The sequence below is a fragment of the Maniola jurtina genome, chromosome 8 (genome assembly GCF_905333055.1).
Source record: "Maniola jurtina chromosome 8, ilManJurt1.1, whole genome shotgun sequence".
Classification (NCBI taxonomy): Eukaryota; Metazoa; Arthropoda; class Insecta; order Lepidoptera; family Nymphalidae; genus Maniola; species Maniola jurtina.
This window is the reverse complement of record NC_060036.1, coordinates 11,652,555-11,679,539: the sequence shown is the minus strand read 5'-3', so window position 1 is coordinate 11,679,539 and position 26,985 is coordinate 11,652,555. Positions and strand designations below refer to the sequence as shown.

General features: G+C 39.4%; 2 protein-coding genes across 13 annotated transcripts in view; one reads left to right on the top strand and one right to left on the bottom strand.

Annotated features, from left to right (window-relative positions):
• LOC123867422 (histone-lysine N-methyltransferase 2C-like) overlaps positions 1 to 24,345 on the bottom strand; it is a 47,374-nt gene extending 23,029 nt beyond the window's left edge. For 8 of the 12 annotated variants that reach the window (XM_045909417.1, XM_045909421.1, XM_045909423.1 and 5 more), the window contains exons 1-28: positions 24,186 to 24,345; positions 23,931 to 24,018; positions 23,187 to 23,397; positions 22,963 to 23,103; positions 22,356 to 22,628; positions 21,549 to 21,825; positions 20,571 to 20,685; positions 19,673 to 19,792; positions 17,910 to 18,199; positions 17,414 to 17,493; positions 16,485 to 16,618; positions 15,601 to 15,695; positions 14,926 to 15,193; positions 14,438 to 14,598; positions 13,840 to 14,083; positions 13,141 to 13,300; positions 12,424 to 12,689; positions 11,064 to 11,162; positions 10,214 to 10,450; positions 9,271 to 9,405; positions 8,838 to 9,004; positions 8,239 to 8,470; positions 7,808 to 7,965; positions 7,244 to 7,368; positions 6,354 to 6,490; positions 5,851 to 6,053; positions 2,841 to 3,053; positions 79 to 214 (exon numbers count right to left, since the gene is read on the bottom strand). In XM_045909417.1, coding sequence (XP_045765373.1) covers positions 79 to 214; positions 2,841 to 3,053; positions 5,851 to 6,053; positions 6,354 to 6,490; positions 7,244 to 7,368; positions 7,808 to 7,965; positions 8,239 to 8,470; positions 8,838 to 9,004; positions 9,271 to 9,405; positions 10,214 to 10,450; positions 11,064 to 11,162; positions 12,424 to 12,689; positions 13,141 to 13,300; positions 13,840 to 14,083; positions 14,438 to 14,598; positions 14,926 to 15,193; positions 15,601 to 15,695; positions 16,485 to 16,618; positions 17,414 to 17,493; positions 17,910 to 18,199; positions 19,673 to 19,792; positions 20,571 to 20,685; positions 21,549 to 21,825; positions 22,356 to 22,628; positions 22,963 to 23,103; positions 23,187 to 23,397; positions 23,931 to 24,018 — 4,765 coding nt within the window. In that variant the 5' untranslated portion in view covers positions 24,186 to 24,345. Of the gene's footprint in view, positions 1 to 78; positions 215 to 2,840; positions 3,054 to 5,850; positions 6,054 to 6,353; positions 6,491 to 7,243; positions 7,369 to 7,807; positions 7,966 to 8,238; positions 8,471 to 8,837; positions 9,005 to 9,270; positions 9,406 to 10,213; positions 10,451 to 11,063; positions 11,163 to 12,423; positions 12,690 to 12,967; positions 13,081 to 13,140; positions 13,301 to 13,839; positions 14,084 to 14,437; positions 14,599 to 14,925; positions 15,194 to 15,600; positions 15,696 to 16,484; positions 16,619 to 17,413; positions 17,494 to 17,909; positions 18,200 to 19,672; positions 19,793 to 20,570; positions 20,686 to 21,548; positions 21,826 to 22,355; positions 22,629 to 22,962; positions 23,104 to 23,186; positions 23,398 to 23,930; positions 24,019 to 24,185 lie in introns of those variants that run through there. The other 4 variants (XM_045909422.1, XM_045909429.1, XM_045909425.1 and 1 more) reach the window with 3 other exon arrangements.
• A 407-nt stretch (positions 24,346 to 24,752) lies between these two features.
• Positions 24,753 to 26,742, top strand: LOC123867458 (peroxiredoxin). The gene is made up of 4 exons (XM_045909505.1): positions 24,753 to 25,022; positions 25,104 to 25,221; positions 25,449 to 25,854; positions 26,104 to 26,742. The coding sequence occupies exons 1-4, from the start codon at positions 24,851 to 24,853 to the stop codon at positions 26,155 to 26,157; spliced, it is 750 nt and encodes a 249-aa protein (XP_045765461.1). The 5' UTR covers positions 24,753 to 24,850; the 3' UTR covers positions 26,158 to 26,742.
• The last annotated feature ends 243 nt before the right edge of the window (positions 26,743 to 26,985 follow it).

The following is a 26,985-nucleotide window of genomic DNA, read 5'->3' as shown; positions in this document are numbered from 1 at the left end:
CAGAGACCTAATTTTTTCGCCGCCATTTCTCATATCAGCTTTCACGAGACAGACTAGTAGTTGTAATCAGAAAGATACCTTGAATCCTCTGGTCGTGTATGATCTGCTGCTGCTGCTGAGTCTGCTGCTGGCGCAGTTGCTGCAGCTGTTTCCACTGCCTCTCCTGCTCGGCCTCGCGGGCGCTTCTCTGTTGACTGCACGCTCGCTCTTGTTCCTATTATTGTAAGGTTTATTTTACTTAGACTGTCCTTTCAATTACATTTTATATATTGAAAGCATATCACAACTACGCGATTTTTTTGACGCTTACTATTGACTCTGTTGTAAATACAGCAAAAAATTCTTCTTTTTTTATTACAATATCATCCCCAGATCTCATCAAACCTCACGTCCTGTGCTAAAATAACTGAAATAATATAAGTGAAATTGGAATTTCCAATTTAAATTTCTAGAAATATTTCCACGTTTTATTTATTCAGATTTTAATTGAGATTACTTAAGAAAGTACTGCCTGTGTAGGTAGATGCTTTTCATGAAATAAATAATTCTTCCTTCTTATTTAACTTAGCAAAATGTCACAGAGCATGAATAGTAAACAGAGCTGCTTAAAGAGTAAAAAATCTGATAATAATAATTTTTAGATTTAAAGAACGTAGATTTGTTGAGATATGCGAGATTTTTTGTTCATATCTAAATAGTTACTACATTAACAAACGTGCCAATTCGTTCCTTACTATAAATATTACCGTAGTTAAAAATTACATGCAATTATTATATTACAAAAATGCCTTGAAAAATCTGTACAATTTTATATAATGCAAATATTTAAATTATATTATTTAACAAATCAATATGACTTTGAAATGGAATAAATATCCTTTAACCGTTATTAATTTATTTTGAATATTAAACAAATAATATCATGCTAGAGTTATTTTTCAACAACCGTAATTTTGCATCTGCTATTAATTTGTGTTTGTGACGTAAATTATTTGTTTTTAATATTTTAAAGTATTATTATAAGTGCTTTTTGTTAATGGATGATTAAAAAGTTAACAATACTTAATGTTTTATTGCCATATTAATATTTATTGAACATAAAAAATTAGAGAAAAGATGCCATTTTATTTACAGTGCAGAGAGGAAATATAAAGAAATATGTCATTAATAAATGCAAATCGTTCATTATTAGTCATATAAATTTTTGTTACGCTGTTACCTGCAAACTTATGAACTATCTTATAAAACCTTATGAGCATAATAACGCAACTAAATCGTCAACTATGAACGAACTAAAGTTAGAATTGTTAGCACACCACACATTGTTACCAGCCACCAAAGTCATGTTAAAGCCAACGCTACCAAGACAAAGCGAAAATGAAAATAAACAACGTTACGGATACAGAGGACGCGAGTCCGGGAGGCGTTTCGTGATTGTGTCCTCGAGAAAAAAAAGCTAAAGAAAATTTAAAAAAATAATCACACAGCTTATACAACGCCATTGAACAGCCAAAAGTTGTTGGGTGACAACAAATTTAGAATTGGAACTGAAGACTGGGTTCTGAAAGCGCAAAGGACCGCGAGCGCAACACGCGCGATCACCCAACAATGTTCATGAAGCTTCTCGCATACACACTTTACACCTGCTCTTCGCTCACGTGCGAATCGCGTCACGAAGGCCTATGATACCCCGTCAACTGTTTGAAACAACCGTCCACATATTTTACCTTTTGCATCGTTTGGCATTCGCGCCGCGATTCGCAAGCGAGTGAAGAACGGGATTTTCATGAGATTGTTAAAGTTTCATTTGATGTACAAAAAAAAACTTTATTGTATGAGTGTATCTAAAATGATGTGTTGATGGAAAGTATCTATTGATATTCTCTGATTAATTTGTCTTTCGATCTTTTTATCGTCCGTCGTGTGTATTGTGTTTGTTAAGGATTTTCTACAAGTAGGTAGTTGTTTTTTTAGTTGTTACAATCTCAATGGCCGTGATTGGCTGAATTCATGCGATAATGCATTTAGCCAATAGCGAAAGTGTTAACTAATCAGAGCTGACTACGATCGGTACTTTAACTTATCGCAATCGATCGAAGTTTGCGACAAGAAAGTAGGTACAGAAAGATTACCTATATCCCAACCAATACACAGGGTTAAAAGCGGCAAGTTCCCTACCTCGTTTGTTGGACTAAAAATATTTGGAATATAAGACCAGTGTTTCAAGTGTTAAATTCAAACCTGCTTTAGGTAATAAGTCTAACAATAAGGTAAAGAGCTTTCCGGTTCTAAAATTTATGTTTTCTGTGGGATTATAATTGTGTATTTCTGTAGGTTCCGGTTTTCTGCCTATCACGAAACTTAATTTCAAATTATAATGATATCGTTCGTCGTGGGTGTAAATAGTGCCCGGTGTGCGTGTGGTTGTTTCTCGAGAATTGGCACTGCGCACTACGATGCGGTAGGCTACACTTGATGCGTTTGAATATAATAAATCACATTTGCCCATCGGATTAGGTAGACGAAATATCATGTAAACTGTACATCAACCTGGAGAAAGGCAAAGAAGTGGGTACCTAAAGTGTGGAGGGTATTTGGTGTGGGTGTGACGTGTGGTGTGTGTGCTATGCGAGGTGGTCTGCGTGCATATGCGAGCGCCGAGCGTGTACCGTGTGGCGGGTCGCGGCGAGGTGCGGGAGGTGCGCGAGGGGCGCGAGGTGCGCGGGGGGAGGCGCGAGGCGCGGCAGCGTGCGCATGATCTCGGAGGGGGTGAGCACGCGGATGTGCGCGTCCGCCTCCAGGAGCCCGCCCGCCGTCACCGTCACGTTGGGCGCGCGAACCGTGCCGAGGGGGCCGACCGTCGCCGCGCCGGGCGCACTCGGGGCGGGCGCCGGGCCCGTGGGCGTGATGGGCGGCATGGGCGCGGCGAGCGGACTGGGCGCGGCGAGCGGACTGGGCGTGGTGGGCGCCGACGCGGGCCCGGGCGTGGGCGGGGCGGGCGAGCGCGCGCCCTCTCCGTCGGTGGCGCCCGCGCCCGCTGTGCCGCTCGAGCTCTGCCGCGCCAACCAACGCTTAGAGCCTTTGCACATCACGACTTCGTAGCGCGCAGTCGACGCGCGGTTCACGAATATATTTTGTATAATCGAAAAAATCTAAACAGGCTGCAAACGTGTTACGTACGCAGATTGTTTCAGTTACGTGTGACGCGTTACAACTGCGCGTGTAAAGTCGTGTGCGATGTCTTACTTTCTTTCCCGCGATCGAATCGACGTTGGCGACCGATATACGAGATTTTATTACATAGATTTCTACCATGACGACTTTAAACTGTTTTTATAAAAAAAGTTCTATTTTACACTTTCAAGCAGTACTTATACAGAGGCTAAGTAGTACAATACTTTTTTATAATACTTTCAAAGACAGTCATCGTAGAATCCTAAGTAAAATGTGACAAGTAATGATAAACATTTTCAATTGTTATTGCTAATTTAAAACAAATAATAAAGAATTAATAATTTAAAAACAATTATAGGAATAACACGATATATTTACTGTACTTAAACAAACTTCTTACGCGACAATTAAGAAAAATAATATGATTTACAAAAAGTGGCTGCCTCTGTTTTAGCTTCATATTTTTATTCATACAGCTTCATAGCTTTGATTTATTCAATATACAAATTCTAAAAAAAAACAAAAACACGAACATAACGAGCTTTTAAGAAATTACAACCGTTATAGAAAATTTCAGACAAACTCGTTTAGTAACATTTGTCTTTGGTGTTGCAAATCTACGCTTTATTTACAGCTGTGCTAGCTTTTACACAAGCTTCAGAATCTACAGCTCGCTATCGATTCGGACGAAGAACAACAGCATTTACGTACCCCTATTACACACACAAAATAGAATAATCCCAACGAATAAATGCTTAATTTATCCCAAAAAATTATGTAGCCAAGTCTGACAGAAACCACATAATGTGGCTGATTCCGTTGTTCACAATCCTTAGACTAAACTAAATTGACAGGTCTAAAGCTGAGATCTATAGAGCGCACTTTGACTTTGCTCAGACTTAGAATACTGTTAAAACGAGACAGCGTTATACCGCTGGCAAAAACTGTCTCGTTTTAACTGAAACTTAAGTCTAATCAAAGTCAAAGTGCACTCTATAGATTTCAACCTAAATCTACACCCTATCCGCGGAAAGAAGTAAGTATAAGCGCTCTTTCTATTACACAATACCATACAAATGATAGACGCAAAAATCTCAGTGGACGCTAACCATTTTGAGGCACCAACCAATCACAAACGAAACTATGTTTTCTAATTGAATTTCGAATGTTTTTTGAAAACATTTTCGAATATTTTTGATAATTTGGTTTTTGATTGGTTGGTGACTCAAAATGGTTAACAACAACTGAGATTTTTGCCCCTATCATTTGTATGGGATAAAGTAACAGAAAGAGCTCTACACTTACTTATTTCTGAGGATAGGATATAGAGCTATCCTTTTTTGCAGGGAGAATTGTGAAAGCGATAGCAAACGATTTAGACTAGTCATTTTAGTTCAGAGAATGTATAGTTCTGTCAATACAACAGAATTAGCCACACTGTCAGTGTACAATTTAGGACTAGCATAATAATAAAATCTTTCGATAAAATCTAGTGTTAGTAACGGATTGGACGAGTATAAGGCATTGTTCGCACCAGACGTATTGTCAGCAGGTTAATGTCTTAAGACTTGCTGTGAGCTCTAGTGCCTACATGAAGTCAATTCGGTTTCATTTTCATGCACTAAAAAAATCTTTACCTGCTCTCTCTATTTATTGTATATGTACTCTTTATTATTAGTTATTTTTTCCAGACTTTGTCAACTACTATAGTTATATGATTCGTCGAAATGTAATTTTTGATACTTGAATATTATGTCAAACTTAAGGTGCATATCGACCTGCTTTGAGGCTTCCTTGAGATAATACCGTAACATATTATGTACTAGCTGATGCCCGCAGCTTCGCCCGCGTGGATTGGTCAAATCCCCTGCAGCATCAGGATTGAGGAGTTGGACTCCAAATTTTTTTCAAACAATGTCGCAAAGTTCCTCTATCGATTAAAAAAGAAATGACGCAAATCGGTTCAGAAATCTCGGAGATTTCGGTGTACATAGGTTGAAAAACACAACTCCCTTTTTGAAAGTCGGTTAAAAAAGTAGCCTATGTTACTCCCTGGTCAATTTTCTACTTGTCTGTGAAAATCCCGTCAAAATCGGTTCAGCCGTTCCCAAGATTAGCCTTTTCAAACAGACAGACAGACAGACAGACAGACAGACAAAAATTTTAAAAACGTGTGATTCAGTTATAGTATCGTTCAAATAACCATATGACCTTAATATGCGGTAGTTATTTCGAAATTACAGACAGACACTCCAATTTTATTTATTAGTATAGATAATAATATTTTCGGACTTATTCCCTAAACCCTTGTCCCTTGTGAAGTCGAAAGGACTGTACTAAATAATTAAAACCTCGTTCGCCCCAAAAGTAACCCCCAAGTTCAAAATGAATTTATTTACGTAACGTTTGTATTAAATTCATATGTGCGTCAAACACAGTCGATTCGGAGAAAATTGGCTGTGCATAAAATAACGCTTTGTCAGGTAAGGACTTATTAACACGTATTAATCGTTATACACGTAGACGTAGATTCTTATACCGCAGGCGACAATACGTGTAGTGTGAACTACGCCCAACACAAGCTGCGGTGGACGCGGACTAGGTGGGCACACGAGTGAGTACAACACAGTGAGTAATGGTTAGCACACACGAGGGGAGGCGCGGGGTAGGACGTACCTGCTGCGCTTTCTTCATGCGGATCGCGCTACGGTTGTCTCTGGCGCGCTGCAGGTAGGGCGCTTTTTGCTCGGAGGGAAGGGCGCGCCATTTCTTAAGGATCTGCTTACAACGGTCGACCCAGTTCGGGAACTCGGTCTTCCACTCCGGGTGGTTGGTGTTTGCGTACAACACTGCTGATATCGTCGCCGCTGAGCCTAGACCTGTAATGTTTTGCATTTGTAACACTGAAATGGACATAACACGTACGCCGGAAGAGGTTAAAATTAACATTTGTGTCAAATGGTTTTTGTGTTGAGACTATGTTGAAAAATGTGTCATTACTTTTAGTTCGAGTACGCTCACATAAGGCTTATTGCTATTCGCGTCAAAATGGTAAAAATCAAGCTCAGATCAAAATCAAAAACAAATCGGCAATCGTAATCCGGCGTACATACAGTGTATCCGGCTCGCAGGACCACTAGCATGGTCTTTCAAGCCAGACATACGTTTCTATATCTTACTCTCATCAGCGCGCATCTTGTCCGCGCTACGCTGGTTGTACGAAGGCGGCGGTGCGGGCTGCTCGTTCCACGCGCCCGCGCCCGCACTGGCACCCGAGCCACCACTGCAGTCGCCGTATAGAGGGCTAAGTGCGCTACTGCAACAATAAAAATACTCAATGAGCTCTAGACAATGAAACCCCACATTCTAGGGTTAGAGCATTCTAGGGTACGGAGCTCCCCCTGAACAAAATTTAATTGAATTTATAGGTCAATATTCGGGTTTTAGAACAACGTCCTATTCGAAATATCAAAATTTCAGGTTTGTAACTCATTTCGCGAGCTACACATAGCCTGACAGACAGACAGCAGAGTGACGTAATAAGACTCCGTTTTACCCTTTGAATTATACTGAACCCTAACCGTGGTGTCGCGGTAACATACAGTTAGATAGAAACGAAGCTACTCCATCTCTGTTACTCATATGAGCAATTATGCCCATCCCAAACAATGAGGAGAGTTTTGCAATACAGTAATGCTCGCGTCGATCTGTCGGCTATCGGTTTCAGCGCGAACACAGAGGCGCTCGTAATACTCGTTTGGATTCGTGATATATATTCGTATTGAGTTCGTGTGCCTTCCACACTATTCGCGTTACATTCCATGACACATTACAAGTTACACAAATTTTTATTCAGATACAAATTTGCCCTTGACTGCAATCTCACCTCGTGCATGATTATGCAGTCTAAGGTGGAAGTGGGCTAACCTAGAAGGAGTATGACAGTTATCATAGAATCCATACCCCTTTTGTTTCTACACGGCATCGTATCGGAACGCAAAATCGCTTGGTCGGCTTGGCTTGGCTCGCCTTTACTCGGTAAATATATTAGATCACAGTTTAGACTTACCCGCTGCCAAACTCGGAGTGGTAAGGTGAAGCATACTCCATGGGGCTCTGCAGCTGTTGCCGCTGCTGCGAGTACGGCGTGCCCGCCATAGAGTTCACGTACGAAACTGTCGACTCTTGCGACTCCTACACGCAGAGAAAATCTCAAGATAAGTGATATTAGCGCCGATTCTGATGTTTTCTCTAAACTAGATCACCTGCATGTGCTGAAATGTTTATTTTATTTATTCATATTATTTGATAAATAATCACTTATAATGTTTATTAAAATATGTTAAAATGGGCTCAATACACGAGGGATACTCTGTAATCTTCAGTCTAACGCAACCTCGCAAACTACCATATTGCAACTGCTCTTACAACTGGACTACCTTGTTCTACCCGCACTATATGCGTTGTGAACCTACAGAATAGGTACGTACGGTCAGCCTCAGAATTCGAAAAAACTATTGCATCAAAAACCTGTCGCACTTATGACCTTTTCTATAAACACGCCACACACACCTAACGTGCCCCGCGAATATGATCATTAAAGTGCTAAACGACTTACGGCCTTTGACTGTACCTGCGAGTCATCGGTGAGAACGCCCTTGAATATCTCGTCAACGTCGTTGCTGTCCATGTCAGGCAGCGTGTCTCGCACCATCGCGTCCAGGCTCGCCCCCAGCAGGGACAGCTCGTCCTTTGGTGATATGCGGGACGACTGCGACCCCACGCTCGTTTCTGTAAGGAATATTGTGATTTTAGTCATATTACCTAACTAGCTTTTTCATTTCTTTTGCAATTGCATTGTTTAAAGGTTTTAAAGATACTATCGGACACAAAAAAACTTTCTTATTTCTACCTGTAAAGGTCTATATTAGGAGAGAACCTGTGTATAATAAATTACATAGTACTGTAATAAATTATACTAATGCAAATATATTGTTTGTTTGTTAAAAGTGTAAACCACTAGGTTTTATGATGTTTATCTTTTCCTACAGAAATGAAACTTACCAGCGCTGATGTTCTCTTGTTTGGGCGTGTGCACTGCAGCATCGGGCGGCGCCGCATCGGTGTCCGTGGGCGGAGGACCCAGTATGGCGTTTTTCAGCGCAGTGGAATCCTCTGTATGCTTCAGCTGACATTCGTCTGAGGCTTCTGTCTTGATCTTCGTTATGTCTGTTAACGAATTCCCGTCATCTCTTTCTTCTTTGGGTTTTAATGTTTGGAGGATTTCAACTTCTTCCTATAGGCGTGAGAGATTGGGTTAAGTCATCATGATAAAAATAGTGTAATAAACTAACTTTCTACTGTAAATTTCACGGTGGACAACTGAAGAGTTTGAATTTTTGTCACAATAACTAGTATAAGAATCTCACTTTATCAAACTCATTTATATGTAGACAAAAACCTGGGTACATTCGAATTTAGTACGAAATGATAAAAATTCAAATTCAAATTCAAATTCAAATTATTTTTATTCAATTAAACTTTTACAAGTGCTTTTGAATCGAACGAAATCTTTGAAGAATTTTGCTCCAAAGATATAAGCTGATGGAATGACTGTCTGGTGGCGCTTTAATGTAATAAATATAAAGACTATTAAAGCATACCGTGTTAAGAGTGATGAAGACGGTGTTGTCATGGTCGTTGAAGGAGCATAGTGCGGAGAGTACATCGTCTCCGTCGCTATCCGAGTTGTCAAAGTCGCGCAGTTCGCGATAGCCCTCCGGAGTGGCGCCGCGAGCACTGCCCTCTGTCTCCGGGATGCCTCCCGCACCTTTAAAATGTACAGTAAAATCAAAATGTGTGGTAAAATAAATTAATCTTTTAAGGCCGATGATTTTTGTTAGCCCTAGCGCAGACTACGGTCTATTTGGGCTGCAAATTGCAAACACCAGTCTCAGTTTTTATCTAGTGCTTTGGTCTACAAAGTTGTAAAAGTTCACTTTTCATTAAGTCTCTAATTAAATAAATAAAATATATATATGTATATTATGTATTTCTCTTAAAACTAAGATGTTAATTTGCAATAAGAGGACTCACTAGTAGAACTGACAGCTGGTTTAGCTGGCTCAAGGAGCTCCTTGCCAAAGAACGCCTCTTGCATGTAAGATGGAAACTGCTCCATTAGTTTTGAGCGCGGTTTGCGACGCGGCTTGCGCTTGTTACTCGGCGAATCTACAGAAAGAAATTATTAGTCAAACCCTAGCATACGGAACTATAAGCAGTGATGGCTATTTAGCCAACCATTTGGTTTAGAGGCTGGTCTCCTAGCTGGGTGGCCCGGGGTTGGGTCTCGGGCATGCAAATACTTTTTGAAGTTATACTCATTTTAAGCAATTGAATATCACTTACTTTGACGGTAAAGGAAAACACACACAAAGTATTTTTTTTTTTTTTTTTGAAATTAATTGTAGTGTCAAAAATTTTAATTTCACAATTTGTGCAACCATTAACATTAGTTTTTACATCTATCGGCACTCCGAGTACTTTACTACGATTATCATTGGTGACGCGGCCTTGAAGTTTTTACTCATCCCAAAATCCCCCAACGCACCTGATGAAGTTTTCACTTCAATAATAAGTCGGCGCGTTTCTTACCACTGTTCTTTAATTTTCTGTCTCTGTCGCACCACAAAGCCACCGATGCTCAGCTTATTTAGATTTTCGTGATGTTTGTATACATTGTGAAGCCCTCTGGCACTGGGCCGTAATTTGCTATATTGTCTACTCTGTTTAAAAAAATATATCTTACCATTAGAGCCCTGTGTTCCATCCCTATCTTTCTCGTCATCCGCCTGCGCTTTAGTATTCTGTCTCTGTCGCACCACAAAGCCACCGATGCCCAGCTTATTTAGATTTTTGTGATGTTTCCTCCTCAACACAGTAAGACCAGAGTCCATTGTATACATTGTGAACATGAAGCCCTCTGGCACTGGGCCGTTGTTGGCTATATTGCCTAGACTGTTTAAAAAAAAAAACTTACCACTAGAGCCCTGTGTTCCATCCCCATCTTTGTCATCATCTGCCTGCGCTTTAGTGTTCTGTCTCTGTCGCACCACAAAGCCGCCGATGCCGAGCTTGTTCAGGTTCCTTTGTCGTTTTCTCCTCAATACAGTAAGGCCAGAATCAGTGGTATATATAGTGAAGCCCTCTGGCACTGGGCCGTCGTTGGCTACGTTCCAGAGTATGCCTTCTTTGAGGTTGCTTGTAGGTGTCAGACCTGCGTATTGAATCGTCAATTAACAAAGATGTTTCCTTAGTGGAAACAGTGCAATAAAAAATTTGATCGAAAGAAATTGAAAGCCCAAAAAAAGGACATTTTTTTCATGAAAAAAGATATAAAAATTTATTTATGAAAATAATTGCCAACAATGTAAAGAAAAAAAGATACAAAAACCATTCATCATTAAAATTAAGAACAGCTTATTTTAGGCGTTTTGTCAAAAATATTTCCGAAGTTGTTACGTTATTTATAAATTCTATGTCGCGGTCGTTACTATAAATAAAATTGTGTATTAAATTTTCATCACGAAAGTTGGAATTGTGGTGTAGTTAATTACAAAACGCGCAAGGCGTCCCAATCGCAAGGTTCCAAGTAAATCTCCAAAGCGTCAGAAGAAACTACTGACGCATGCCGAAAGGCACTCTGCTTTATAAAACCCTGCAGACAGTCAGAGTTTTGTCAAATCGGACGTATGATTCTGAATTCAGCAGACCGAGTGCGATAGAAGGTTTTCTAACACACTTGTGACAATTTGTGGGCGTTGCAGTAACCACACCCAGTGTTCCAAGTTTCGTGACGCATTTATTTTACTTGTCTGGTCGGTACGCACCAGGCTCGTCCTTGACGTCGGCAGCGCTGTCGGGCTTGGCGTCGTCGGGCAGCTCGCCCTCTGCATTCTGAACCACTGTTTCAATAGATGCCATTATTTCTATATCCAATAGGCCAGCGTCCAACACACAAAAATTCATGTTAGATACTCGACCTTACGCTAAACTAACGTTTTCTTTCATGCATTACATAAGTTCTAGTGTACTTTTCAAGATAACTATAACTGTGAGTATCAACAATCTCTATAATTACTACATTAAGTATAAAAAAGGTCTTATACTTAATATAGAAAAAAAAATTGTAGGCTGCAACTCGTTTTTGCTTACAACTTCATGAGGAAATTTACGGTAAAACCTCGTGATTGAAATATCTTTACAAATTAGTATAATTAATTGCAAAAGATTAGATTTAAAACCACAGTTAACGTTGAAAGGAAAGTTAGAATATAGTCGATACTAGAACTACTAATTTCTTAAACTGGACCCTTTCAAGTAAAGATTTTTATATAAACCTGTGAGGATGATATTGCCATTGTCGGAATTAAAATGCCATTGCCTACGTTGTCGTATTAGTTACAAATTGTGAAAACCCAAATTAAAGAATTTCGCGGGCAGGCCCGTCGCTTCCAACTTAAATAATAGATTTATCACAACGCCGATGTCACGTTTGTTTATTTAGGCTTTTAGGGCTGGCCGCCGACGATTAGCGAAAAACGAGAAACAAGTTGGCGAGAAACGAGAGTTTATTCACTGTTGACAACTCTTGTCGCTAGTGGAGAATTCTGGACGGCAATGTGCACAGTCGGAGATCAACTATTAATACATACTATTATCTTTTATGACACCATTATGACACAGTATCACGGATCGATTGTAAGTTTCGTTAGCGAGAGAATAAATAGTCCATAGCTAGTCGCTTCCTTGTCGGCGGCGGAATATGTATGTTTTATGTATTAACTTATAGTTTATACCTCGCTAATATAACTTTACGTATTTTTATATAAAAAGCAATGACCAAAGAAGCATTTCTGATAGATAATTTCTGCAGTGGAATCGGGAAGGCAATACTTGGGGTTTGGATGTTTTTGAGATTATTTATAAGGAATGTTCGTAAACAATCTTTCTATATGCTGTATGCCTCTATACAACAGGAAAATCGAGTGTTTGACAAACACAAAATATTAGAAATAAACTTTAAGCGCCATTTTTTTAACTGCCTTTTTTACTTATTGCCATCTCGATTACCATGGTAGGATTTTCACTGAGCGCTTCGGCACTGAGTAAAGTCATATTATGCGCTTTATAGATATCAGCCTTGGACTTACATTAATCGAAGCAAAACGGAACACAAGTAACACTCACCGGCATCCTTCTCCGTGGTCTCGTTCTTGAACCTCCGTTTCCGGCGCGTGTGGGTGATGCCCATCTCCGCCTCCAGCTGCTTCATGTGGTGCGCGCCGCGCTGCGAGAGGCACACGTCGTCCACATAGTACTCGCCCGCCAGCCCCAGCGACAGCGGCGTGAGGCGCGGGCGCGCGGGCGGCGGCGTGGCGGGCTGCGCTGCCTCCAGCGCGCGCGCCACGTGCGGCGGCGGCACGTCACGCCCACGGCACAGCAGGCATTTGTACCTGTCGACCATATCACGCCGTCAAATTAAATTACACCCAAAGCTCTGAACACTATGGAAATGCTACGTGATGACAGATTTCATTGATTTTCAAGACTACAAAATTGATTGATGCTAATAATCAATATCAATATAAGTTTTATTTAATGCTTATGCCTTGTTGCGTCTGATGTGCAAGCAGCCCATGTACTGTATTATGAGTTCGCCGTCAGGTGTAATATGGCTTGGAGCATATGCAGCACATCACTAGCGACGCACTAGTGCTGCAACACCACTTACCCGGCCCGGCAGCAGGTCTCGGCGTCTGCCTCGTTGCGTATGGCGTCGCAAGCCGCGTGCAACCAGCGCGAGCAGCCCATGTACTGTATTATGAGCTCGCCGTCAGGTGTAATATGGCTTGGAGCATATGCAGCACATCACTAGCGATGCACTAGTGCTGCAACACCACTTACCCGGCCCGGCAGCAGGTCTCGGCGTCTGCCTCGTTGCGTATGGCGTCGCAAGCCGCGTGCAACCAGCGCGAGCAGCCCGTGCACTGTATTATGAGCTCGCCGTCCGAATATGGCTCTGAGCATATGCAGCACATCACTAGCGACGCACACGGCGCGCATTCTGGGAAACAAGTACCATTATTGAAGCCGAGTATTCTAGGTATTCATAGGAAGATCAATAAAATCGATCTTTTGCTACGCTGCGCTGCAAGGAAACACCAATAGATGAGCAGATCAAACATCGCAAATAGGGTTGGATTAGCCACACTCTACATAGCGAAACAAGCACTCAATTGGACCTTGGAATCCTCGGAGCAAGAGTAATCGTGGCCGGCCTAAACTTGGCAGCGTGAAGTGCAGGCAGAGGTCGCGAAGATACGGATGGTGTGGAATGAAGTAAACGACAAAGCCCAAAACCATTTGGGATGGTGCTGTAAACGCCCTCTGCCTCACGAATTTTGGATGTCAATATTGTGCAAAGAAATTAGGCGAAACATTTCATGTCCAACGTCTGAAACATTTTAGAAAGCAGCCTGGGCCCCATACAATAATGGGCATTCTTCTTTTTTACGCTTTATCACTTGAGACATTATAATATTTAACTTAATACCTATATTCGTGTATACACATATTCTTTAAAATTGCTAGCAAACCTCTCACCAGTATAATTATCACACCAGAGCGCAGTATCTCTCGTACCACAGACGAGACATCTCCGGCATCGCGTACAACGCCACGCGCCTCTCGGTACTTCGGACAGAGTCGGGCGCGCGCAGTAGGTATGCCACGCGGTGTCACAATCATCACATAGTACTAAGAGAGGTTCGTCTCCACGAGAACCGCAACCTTCGCATACTGTGCAGTCGAGGCAGCGCCAACCGAGGCTCACTATCACTTGAGACACCTGAAGAAAAATATCTGAAGGTAATTCAGCTGAACACAAATTCTTAACTAAACGGTTAACATTAGTGTTGTAGAAGCAATGCAATTCTTGTACAGCAAGAAATAAAGTGATAACTTAAAAAGAATAACGTGAGGCCTACAATAAGAGAGGGCACAGTTCCGCAATTTTTGACATATGTATTTAAAATTAACTACAATAAGAGATTTATAAAAACCAAGGTTCGAGGTTTTTTAACCACACATCAGGTTTTTCTTTCTTTTCAAAAGGACAAAATACGTGATTAAATGGTAGTCAACTCTGATAAAATTCGTTTTCATTTTAAGCCTAATTTTCGTAAACTTGGAGGCGTTTTACCTTAATATTAACACAATACGGATGATAGGTCTGCCCGCACTGCGCGCACGCTATGAGGCAGCCCTCCGAGTCAGTGCCGATCGCTCCGCACATCACACACAAATCCTGAGTCAGCACAAATTTGTCCTTACTCGAACACAAAACTAGTTTGTTTTCTACTCCTGAAACAACAGAAAACGTTTATTTCTTTAAAAAACCTAATTTGTTTGTCCGAAAATAAGAATGCCCACAAATTGGCCCAAAAAATCTATGGTATATTCGAAAATATATGGATTCTATTTTAACTGACCTTTGTTCATTAAAATCAGACTTATGATAGTGATAATAATTTTATTCAAATAAGGTCCATCAGAAACCTATACATAAACAATATTAACATGTACTTAAGCTTTAATGAGACATTAAAGCATTATCTTACTGTGACACAATTTTTTGAAATACAATAAAGGAGTATAAATATTTATCTATAAAATAGTTGATTCAATTACCTGGATCATCATCAGAAGTCTTATTGTCAGGCGCTTGAGGTCTCTGCAAACCTAGCCCTGGGACCCCGAAAACGCCTCTCATCTTGGGCTTAGAGCCTCTTTTCCGTCCCAAATCAAAAACGGACCTCTGCCGCTTCTGAAACCCAAGTTTTCCAGCCGGTGGGAAGCCACCCTTGAGTTTATAGCCACCTATCTTTTTCTTGGCTACCTTCGATGATACTGTGTATGGTTTGCCCTTTCCGAGACCCACATCAGTCTGCGAAACAATCTGAGTAAAAAAAGAGTAATATTATATTTTATTAGGCAAAGTTACAGCTAATTACAAGAAGTAGAAAAGAAGTACAGAAGAAAAGTAAAGCTAATTACAGTGCTACTACTTTTATGAGTTACGCCAATATACGGAAATCTCATTTTAGAATGGCGCGAAAATATCTAAGCCTATCCTAACGCGCGTCCGTTGCCTACGTGCCATGTTTTGTACGCGCGAATTATAAGTGGGATAGCATGAGTCTCTGTTGTTCTTGTGTTTAAAATCTAAGAAAGAAATGTAGGCATCAGTATTGGCAAGGTAATTGTACTGAATCAGCAACAAACTTTGATGAAATCGTAATTCTTTCAATCGGCTTCTAAAATATGTAGTAGTCAATAAGTATTTGAAGTGATCTAGTCCCATACCTTAGGTTCAATAGCAAGAGGGTCCTGGTCCTGAGGTGTATCCTCTCCAAATGAAGAGTCTTGAGACGTTGATGCCATATTATCTTCCTCGAATGCTGTAAATAACAATACTTTTAGTTATATTTTTTATATATTGCGAGTAAAAGTTTGCCTATGCCTTGCTCACGCATATTATGGACCACGGCCTGTATGAGTGAGTGAGACAGGACAAGAAAGAGAAATACTTTGGTTATGGTCATTGTGCCACAACACCTTACCAGTCTTCGATCATTTGAATTTTTATGACTTTAGCACGCATTCTCGTCAAGTTCTGTGGGAAGGTCCATTGTACCACCTTACCAGTCTCTGATCATTTGCATTTTAATGACTTTAACACGCATTCTCGTCAAGTTCTGTTCAAGGCTTCCAGAATCTTTGGCAAATTCATAAATAAACTCAAACTCAAAACATTTATTCAAAATGGGTACCATGGTACACTTTTTCCAATGTTGAATTTGTAAGATGCTATGTAAGTATGTTAATACTTAATTAAAAACACTGAGATAACTTGAATAAAAATTTTCTGTTCTAATCACTGTGTTGTCAAACTAATTTTCAGTAAATAATCTCCTATTTTGAACTCAGTTAAAAATCCCATTTTTCAACAAAAATATAGGTAGATAGATAAGTAGAAAACTTTATTGCACATAAAACAAAACACAAATAGACTAAAAACAATCGTATGCAAATGGAACCTTATTGGTTAAAGCAATCTCCACCAGGCAACTTTTGGTTGTCTGTTGTGAAAAGTTTCTTCTTCAAAAGTCTTTGTTATTTTTTACATAATTTACTGAACTCTTGTAGCTCAGAAGAGTTCTGTTAAAAGTAAATTAAATGCAACTCACATCCAGATTTGGATCCAGTCAGTTGTAAGTTTGATTTACAAATAGTGCAGCTGTATTCGTAAGTTGGGTTCTGTTCCTTCCTTTGCCTGTATTGTTGGGGATCCGCCTCGGGATCGCACAGGCCGTGCACATATCTATTAAAGTGCAAAAAGTAATGTTGAATTTATTGTATATTTGATGCATGATCAAATCTATACTAATAAATAAAATTGAAGTGTCTGTCTGTAATTTCGAAATAACTACCTCATATTAAGCTCATATGGTTATTTGAACGATACCAACACCGAATCACACGTTTTTAAAATTTTTGTCTGTCTGTCTGTCTGTCTGTCTGTCTGTCTGTCTGTCTGTCTGTCTGTCTGTTTGAAAAGGCTAATCTTTGAAACGGCTGAACCGATTTTGACGGGATTTTCACAGACAAGTAGAGAATTGACCAGGGAGTAACATAGGCTACTTTTTTAACCGACTTTCAAAAAGGGAGTTGTGTTTTTCTACCTATGTACACCGAAATCTCCGAGATTTCCGAACCGATTTGCGTCATTTCTTTTTTAATCGATAGAGGAACTTTGCGACACTGTTTCCTAAAAAATTTGGAGTCCAACTCCTCAATCCTGATGCTGCAGGGGATCTGACCAATCCACGCGGGCGAAGCTGCGGGCATCAGCTAGTATGCAATAAATTTAAAAATATTCTTTCAAAGTAAATTGAAAAATAACATCAAGGAATTGGAAGGATCTGTTGAGACGATCCGATTTTTCCGAAGTCGAGACTGTAATTTGATGAATCAAATGACAGACTCAACTTCGGCAAATGTCCGAGTTATTCTGAACCAGAATGTTTATTTTCTTTAGGATGATAAGTTGTAGTGGTATTGAACCAATATTGAATGTGTGTGTGTGTCTGTCAATGCGTTTGTGTGTCCAACGTACCTGCGACAAGTAGAACATCGTATCATATCACGATAGGCGGCAGCGCGGTAGGCGCGGCGACATACCGGACAGCACGAGCCCTACATAAATAAAATTAACATTTATTTGATAGCTTATGGTTATATGGTTTTACATATTGAAAAATACACCCAATACAGAGTGATATCAAGACTCTAACGATACCCCTTATGACCAAATCTATTCACGCATGATGGAACAAGGATACATGAACCCGGAAAACATTACACTCCTTTTCTAGGCAATCATGTAAAAATATTGCAAGATGGCAAAGACTAGTGAACATAGTTGAGTATGCTAGCCTTATTGATGGATGATAGGCGTAGTTGGCCATGGTGGCCATGACGGAAAAACGTAGTTGGGCATGACAGCCTTGACAGGTGAACATAGTTGGGCATGATAATTTTGGCGGGTGAACGTATTTGGGCATGGTGGTCATGACGGGTGAATGTAGTTGGGCACGGCATGTGTGACTCACCTTGTTGCGCTGCTGGTAGCACGAGTCGCATACGGTGTAGTGTGCGTGCCAGCGCGACGAGGGCCCAGCGCCGGGCGAGCGCGCGCCGCAGTCGCTGCACACGCGGCAGCACTTGCACTTCCAGCCGTACTTGGGCACGGTGGCCATGACGGGGCGCAGGCACGTGGCGTGGTACAGCTTGTCGCAGTGCTCGCACGCCACGGCGCGCGCCTCGCCCGCGCCCGGCCCCGCCTCGCCGCGGCACACCTGGCACACGCGGCACGCGCGGCACGACCAGCCCGCGCGCACCCCTGCACCCACACAATGGCTTTACTTAAGGTGCATCCCCAAACAAAATGCTACACTTAGTCGTATTATTTAGCTAATCTTTTTTTTAAGATCTATATCAAATAATAAAATATACCACAAGCTACAATATGTTGTCCTTACGATATCTTTTTTAAAATTATTTTTTAACTAGCTGATGCCCGCAGCTTCGCCCGCGTGGATTGGTCAGATCCCCTGCAGCATCAGGATTGAGGAGTTGGAATCCAAATTTTTTATGAAACAATGTCGCAAAGTTCCTCTATCGATTAAAAAAGAAATGACGCAAATCGGTTCTGAAATCTCGGAGATATCGGCGTACATAGGTAGAAAAACACAACTCCCTTTTTGAAAGTCGGTTAAAAAAGTAGCCTATGTTACACCCTGGTCAATCCTCTACTTGTCTGTGAAAATCCCGTCAAAATCGGTTCAGCCGTTCCAAAGATTAGCCTTTTCAAACAGACAGACAGACAGACAGACAGACAGACAAAAATTTTAAAAACCTGTGATTCAGTGTTGGTATCGTTCAAATAACCACATGAGCTTAATATGAGGTAGTTATTTCGAAATTACAGACAGACACTCCAATTTTATTTATTAGTATAGATGATGTAAATATTCATTAAATTTCCTTATAAAAGTATCATTATTGAATGAAAAATAATGATTGAGTCCATGCATTGGCTTCTAAAATACACCTTCTTCTTTTCTTCTCATGGCCGAAATACACCTTGTTTAATTAACTAACATGAATATTATAAGTAGACAAAAATGGTATCGGAGACAGTCAAAGTGATACAGGGAATTCAAGATAGCCCCAACGAAAGATAGACATTTGAATAAAGAGCATTTTGCTCATTATAATTTTGTTTGTGCAAGTCTCGCATTCAACGTCTATGTCACTACCGAAACTCTGTGCGGTGCAGTGAAAATCAGTATGGCGCAAGCTTTCGAGTTTAGACTAAGGACGCGCCTTAAGAGGGCTCTCTCCGTCACTCGTTTCATACAATCGTAGTTCCAATTTCATTTGAATATTAAGCAACCAAAGTCCATGAAATTTTGCAGACATATTCCAGTTTTCTGTTAAAATATTCGGTTCTTGAAAATTTACATACAAATCTTTGAGCACCTGTAATTTTAAAACTACATATTTTTAGAAAAATCTAAAACACCACAGACACAGATATTAGTTTCTAAAATATGTCTGCAAAATTTCATGGACTTTGGTTGCTTAATATTCAAATGAAATTGGAACTACGATTGTATGAAACGAGTGGAAACGAGTGACGGAGAGAGCCCTTTAAGTTAAAATAACGGGCTACACTTCACACAGCATGACCCTGTCAAATTCAAAATATTTTTATTCAATGAAACTTTTAGAAGTGCTTTTGAATCGTCAAAATAATCTACCACTGGTTTGGAATGCCGTGTACCTCGTAGTGCTGTGTGCAGTAACTTACCAGGCAGCTGAGCGAGTCCCACGCAAGTGCCGTGATAGTGGCCGCCGCAAACCACGCACGTCATCAAGTTCGATATGTCACCAATGGTCCGACACGTCCGGCAATCAATGTCTGCTGTACCTGTACAAAATACTAGCGATTACCGAAACTTCTGACAATACTAACTAGGAATGTATTCTTGTAAACTTGACAGTAATGTGATTTTGTGAACTTTCAAACCTGCCAGGAATGTATTCTTGTAAAGCACAAAGTAGTGTTTTCTTGTTAACTGGAGAGTATTCTTGTAAGCTAATAAGTAATGTATTCTTGTGAACTAGACATTAAGGTGTTCTAAAGTAGAATGTACTGTTAATGTGTTCTTGAGAAATAGACAGTAATGTATTCTTGGAGGCTAAACAGGAATATATTTTATTCTTGTGAACTAGATTTATTAGGTTTAGTCATTTAAAACTAGACTAAGTTTGCTGAATTTTTTCTTGCAAGCTAGGCAGTGATATTTTTTAATTTTTTATTCTGGTATAAGTCCTGGCCCTTGACTGCAATCTCACCTGGTGGTAAGTGATGATGCAGTCTAAGATGGAAACGGGCTAACCTGGATGGGTTATGGCAGTTTTTACTAAACCTTTTTTATCACCGTGTTGTCACCCCCTTTGGTTTCTACACGGCATCGTACTGGAACGCTAAATTGCTCGGCGATACGGCTCTGCCGGTAGGGCGGTAAACAGCCACGGTCAAAACCTCCCACCAGACCAGAGAAAATTTAGAAATTATAAAATTCCCTGCCAGGAATCGAACCCAGGACCTCCAACTAATAAGACCACTGCGCCAGGGAGGTCAGTGGTTACTCTTACCAACTAGAGCTAGACAGTAATCTTGCGACCATCAACATATTACTTACACTCAACTGGCACTTGATATAAATGATCCTTGCAGAACGACGATCTAGTTTGGAAGTCCATAAAGCCGCCGGAAGCAAGGACACATGGCAGGTGGAAATATTTACTACAACTCATCTGCAACAAATAATGACTTTATATAACTTTCTAAGCTAAATTTATTTCAGTAGCAAGTTTAGAACACACATTATTACATTAAAAACCGGCCAAGTGCGACTCAGGCACCGCGGGTTCCATACTTGGGTAATTTTTTCCGACATTTTGCACGATAAATCAAAAACTATTATTATGCATAATAATAAATAAAAATCTGTTTTAGAATGTACAGGTAAAGCCCTTTCATATGATACCTCACTTGGTATAGTAATCTTACTTTGAAAATTAAAACACTTTAATTTTTTTTTCTGTGATGTAACCAGAAATTCACGGTTTTCGGATTTTTTCCTTCACTTGTGCTATAAGACCTACCTACCTGCCAAATTTCATGATTCTAGGTCAACGGGAAGTACCCTGTTGGTTTTCTTGACAGACACGACGGACGGACGGAGAGACAGACAGACAAAAAGTGATATAAGTAAGATAAGGGTTCTGTTTTTCCTTTCGAGGTACGCAACCCTAAAAACTGGTCAAGTACCGGTCAAGTACTGGTCAATCGTGCAAGATATAACACTATGTATTTTTTTTTTTTTTTTTGCATGTCAGCCATTATGTAATTCAACTCTTTAGCTATTACGGTTCATGAGATACAGCCCACTGGCAGACAGATAGATAGATAGATGGACGGACAGCGGAGGCTTAGTAATCTGGTCCCATTAACACCCTTCTAGTACAGAATTCTGTGAAAAAGTGTAGAAAACTAGTGGCAGTCTGAGTATAGACTGTGCCAATTATGAACGGTTCAAGAACAGATAAAGATAGATGAATTTATGAAAGAAAAAGAGACTGTGGGGTTCATAATTTGTGAAACAAGTAACACTAACCTTGCAAGGAATGCTGGCGCCATGTCGCTGACAGAAGGCACATTTTCTACTCAGGGCTGCGGTAACAATCCCTCTGACCCTAGCCTCCTCTATCTGCTCCTTGTCTTCTTCAGAGTTACACGCAGCTGCAACTTGGTCTTGAAATGGAGGGCTAAATTCAATGCAGCAACGGTGCACATATAGCATCCCAGACGAAACCACAGCGGGCAGCTCTAGCGTCTCCAGAAATCCGATGATGGATAGTTCATCTGTATGCTCCATGTTGAATAATGGGGTCCTTAAAATATTATAAACATACATGATTTTTTTGGTCTAGTCAATGCTGAAAATTAATCCAGTGCTTTGTTTAGTGGTTTTATTGATTTATCAATAAATCTTATGGAATATATGTATGTACTTTTTTTTTTTTCAAATTCTATTTCATCACATACCTAAAGTTTACAAAACTAAAATTAATATCTTACAACCTTAAAAAAATATATCGCTATATATATATATCACATACCTAAAGTTTACAAAACTTAAATTAATATCTTACAAGTAAAAAAAAAATATATCGCTATATATATATATATAGAAGTCGCGGGCATCCTCTAGTAAGCAATATGCATTATAGGTGGTTCATGACTTAGGCGTCCTTTCCACGGACAAGAGAATGACTCAGAATACTTTTCCTGAGTTAAATAAAAATGCCATATCTCTTCCAAGTTAACCCATTTCCATCTTAGACTGCATCGTTACTTGCCACCAGGCGAGACTGCAGTCAAGAGCCAATTTGTGACAAAATAAAAATAAAAGCATACTTACTTGCATTTATTAAAAGCCTTCTGCCGTCTACTTAATGGCATAGCCTGTTGCTGTTGGCTACCATCCATCAGCTCTGGTGGCGGCGACGCCAGCCCTGCAGGCATGGCCAGTATGGGAGTACTCGGTGTGCTGGTGGGAGTAGCGCCACCAGAGTTGGACACTACCGGAGTGGTGCTACCGTCCGACTCGACAATGCAGACAAACTGACGCATCTCCCCCTGGCCCAGTTGACTGCGCTCGCTGAGGTTGCATAAGGCACATACTTTGCCAGGCCTAAAATTATTTTGTTTCATGATCCCAAGACACAAATATTTATATGTATAGGCCATAATATAGGAAAGTATAAGGAGAAACTTGTGACATGTCTACATAATTACAGCTCAAATCACTGAGTCAGCTAACAAATTTAGTTAGTGTGCATGAGATTTCATGGATTTTTGTTGAAGCTTGTTGGTGCTTCATTATATCAATTGAATTAGTTTTTATTAAAAAAGTGTATTATTGTTTCTATTAATTTTTTTTACAGGTGATTCTAATATCAGAAGCACATAATTACATATCCTTTAGTATTCAAAAACTTTCTTTACATATTGTATTTAATACTTACCATTTTTCCGGTGTGTATGGTGGTTCTTCTGGGGCTGGCATTGTAAAATCATCTTCATCAATCATTTCATCGAGGGCTTCGTCGCGACTGCCTCTATGTCTCTTTGCTCCTCTAACAGAGCCGGCTAGATTACCTCTATATCTGCAACAATACAAAGTCAAGAGCTATAAGGTCCAGATTGAATTCTACTGTAAACTAATAGTGGTCAGTTAATTAAAACATACCTTCTGACTATTTTTCCTTCTCTAGCCAGTTTTGCCCCCTCCTTGCGTGGTCTTCCGGGACCCCTTCTGCCTGATGTGAAGAATGGCCGAGTATATGTCTGGTGGTGGAAGAATGCTGGTTGTGACACCACAGCCAGTGGGGACGCTGGTTCCTCGCCACGGGGCGAAGAGGCACATGATGTTGGTGTTGACGCTGGGCCAGGATAGAAGTCTGTAGGAAGTTACTAAAGTGAGTTACAATATATAATATTATATGTATACATAATATACATTACTTTTTTTTTCTCTCGTCTGGCTTTACAATGATTAGCCAATGTCAAGTTTGGTACAAGTTAGGAAAACTATATTATGTCTAAGTATGGACTTCGTCTGTGCCGGCGCCCGCCGACATACACGCGGCGCCCCTTTAGAGCGCTTCCCAGTCAGTTCCACCACCAATAAACACCAGCAGAACACAAAAACTGGCCACTTCTAACAAAAAAAAAAAACACTCCAAAAAGGCACAACACGCGCGCCAGCAATCGCCACCACAGACGAAGTCATATACATACATTACTTGTAGATTAATTATTTGATGATTTAAAAGAGTCAGCTAATTTTCTTACAACACCCATCAATTGTAACTTTTATGCATAACATTGACCGAGGTTACAGACGCTGATTCAAGGGACAACAAAATCAAAAGTTCGTTAAACTTTGACCATACGAAATTCTCTGGTAGCTACAAAGAAAAATTAACAGTACCTGAAGACTGCGGAACCTCGCTTTCTTCATCTGATCCATCATCAGCTAATAAATCCACTTCCAGGACCCCTTCGTCTGGTCCGTCCATCTATAATTTATAACATTTGTAAACTTTAAAGTATACACGTAAACGCACTAAACTGCACTTTATACCGAGCAAAATCCTCTTGTCGATCGCAAACACAAAACATAATGTAATCAGACGGCCATAATGAACGACAAGTGGATACTTGTGAAGTGCGTCCATGAACTTACCGCAACTTATTGCGATGGACAGGAAGGCTACCGAACTCAGAAGAATAATATAAAATGTAAAAAGAAAATCATTTTTAGTTTATTTCATGCAAATGTAAATTAAAATAATTACGAAAGTACAAAATAACATTCGCTGATTGCGAATGCGATGCACCACCAATCACCACAGACAATCATCACCACATCACAACAACAGCACAGATTAATAGAGCATATCGTGGTGGTCACATTTAATTATAGCGTAGGTACTCTGTGCTAGTATTAATCTGTGATCACAACAGATAAATTAAAAAATAGTGGAATAGACAGGTAGAAATGTAGGATCATTTTCGCTTGCAGCCAATCGGATCAAAAGAAGCGCTCCCAAGCGTTGGCAGTAATTTTGCATCATTTTGCATATGCAAACACCCATCTAAAGTCAGTGCTTGTTGTTTGTTGCAAGCATGTGGATGATGTGGAGCCGCCATTAGACGTTTCAATGTTTCCATTGAATACCTCTTTACTCTATGGAGTACATACGTGTCAAAGTGTCAAACACTGAGCTTGACATCGACATATTTTGTCTTTGTCATTGTATTTTTTATTGTGATTTTTATACAAGTTTGTTTTCGATATTCACATGGTTTTTATTTATATATAGTAAATAAATTATTTTACTAATACAAATGGCAGGGATACCGGTGGCTACAAAGTTAATTTTAGTAATAAGTTTAATTTCCAGTTGTGTTCATTCTACGCTATTTGAAAGCGACTCCTGCTATTCTTTCGGCAGCGGCAATGTGTTTCCCGGCGGTGCTCGAAAAATTGATCACAAATTACAATTTACAAAAGCTATGAGTATGTCTAGTTATAAAATCCTTTAATCCTTGTATTCTTTGTAGGTAAATAACAGAGTTATAAATTTTTGTTTGTTTTTAGTATCGAAACCGGCTCCGGAGTGGGAAGCGACGGCAGTTGTAAACGGAGAGATTTCACAGCTTTCTTTGTCTAGTTTTAAGGGAAAATATTTAGTGTTCTTCTTTTACCCATTAGATTTGTAAGTATATCCTATTTATACAACTTTATCTCGTATAGGTTATTGTCATGTCATAAGATAGGAAGCACTATAAGTTTTCATACAGATTTTAACCACCAGCTTCCACACCTTTATCCAAATCTTTTACTTGGTAAATTAAGTTCACTTTTGTGTATCCTGCAGAAATTTTAACAATCTTTTCATCAGGCAAAATTGAAATTAGTTAAGACATTTAATATTATTTTCAGCACTTTTGTATGCCCAACTGAAATATTGGCATTCTCTGAAAGAGTAGAAGAATTCAAAAAAATAGACACTGAAGTAGTGGCATGTTCAGTCGACTCACACTTTACTCACCTTGCTTGGATAAATACTCCCCGTAAAGAGGGAGGACTCGGCAAAATAAACATACCACTTCTAAGCGATCTCACTCATTCTATTGCAAAAGATTATGGTGTGTATTTGGAAGACTTGGGTCATACACTGCGAGGGTTGTTCATAATTGATGATAAAGGGATTCTGAGGCAAATCACGATGAATGACTTACCAGTGGGCAGATCTGTTGATGAAACCTTGAGGCTGGTGCAAGCATTCCAGTATACTGATAAACACGGAGAGGTGTGCCCAGCTGGATGGAAGCCAGGACAGGATACTGTAAGTATTACAAGCTGAATAAAATTTGAAATACCACTGAGGTGTCCAAAATTGCCCTTTAAATATTTTAATTGAATAAAAAAAGGGTTAAAATGCTACACATGTCATGTCACATACATATTAAAAGTACATTCCATCCTTATTCAATTTTTTAATGATTATTATTTAATGAAAAGTTTTATGCCATAATAATTTTGCCATCTTTCATAAAACAAAAAATATTTTTCTGTAACTATTTTCTTTTTTCAGATAATTCCCAACCCATCTGAAAAGAAGAAGTACTTCCAAAAAGTTGCTGATTAGCAGCAATGTTTCAGATTGCTTTTGATCATTCCTTGTTAAAGTTAAAGTTTCGTCTTCCCAGTTAGTTTGAGATTAAAAGTTAAAATAATGAATTCATTAACATTAATTATTATTATCAACTGTTATTTGAGATGACAATGTTTTAATAAAAAAAAATCCAAAAAAATTACTTAAACAGCAAAATTATTATTACTTTTTAATGGAATCTATGTCACAATTCATATCATCACAATGAAATCAAACGTTAATTGCCTGCAATTGGATTTATTACTTTGAACATTTTCAAGCAATAAATACATTAAAAAGTAGTTTTGTTAACGTTTATACAGTCATGTAAGATCATTATAAAAACAATCAGTGAAATATAATTTTGTACTTTTGTAATTTGCTCACTATTTATATTATAAGTATTTGTTTAAAATTAGATGAACAGCCAAGTGTTTAAATACTCTGAAAAAGTACCTACGTAATTTGTATTTTCTACCATATGTGTCTGACCAGTTTTAAGACTGATGTAAAACTTTGCATTACCTATACGTAATAGTAAATATGGAAAGTAATAAATACAATAATTTTTATATTTTAGCCTTAGTTTTTTTTATCTACTTATAAGACTAAAGCAATCAGACATATTTGACCACGCAATATGCCTTTAAGATCTCTACCGATCAAATGCGTCAATACGCTCTAAAATATTTCCACTACTTTGAATGATCAGAAATTTTATCTACAATATTAATAATTTTAAAGAGTTTAAATTGGCCACCCAGGTTTATCTTATCATTACACTCTATGTAAGTACCTATCTAATGGTCATTGCAGAGTTCT

What these genes read in the sequence shown, in the direction of transcription:
- LOC123867458 (XM_045909505.1), top strand. Translation starts at nt 24,851, where the DNA reads ATGGCAGGGATACCGGTGGCTACAAAGTTAATTTTAGTAATAAGTTTA. An exon ending in ACAATTTACAAAAGCTATGA is followed by an intron (nt 25,023 to 25,103) that starts GTATGTCTAGTT and finishes GTTTGTTTTTAG; the next exon opens with TATCGAAACCGGCTCCGGAG. An exon ending in TTCTTTTACCCATTAGATTT is followed by an intron (nt 25,222 to 25,448) that starts GTAAGTATATCC and finishes TATTATTTTCAG; the next exon opens with CACTTTTGTATGCCCAACTG.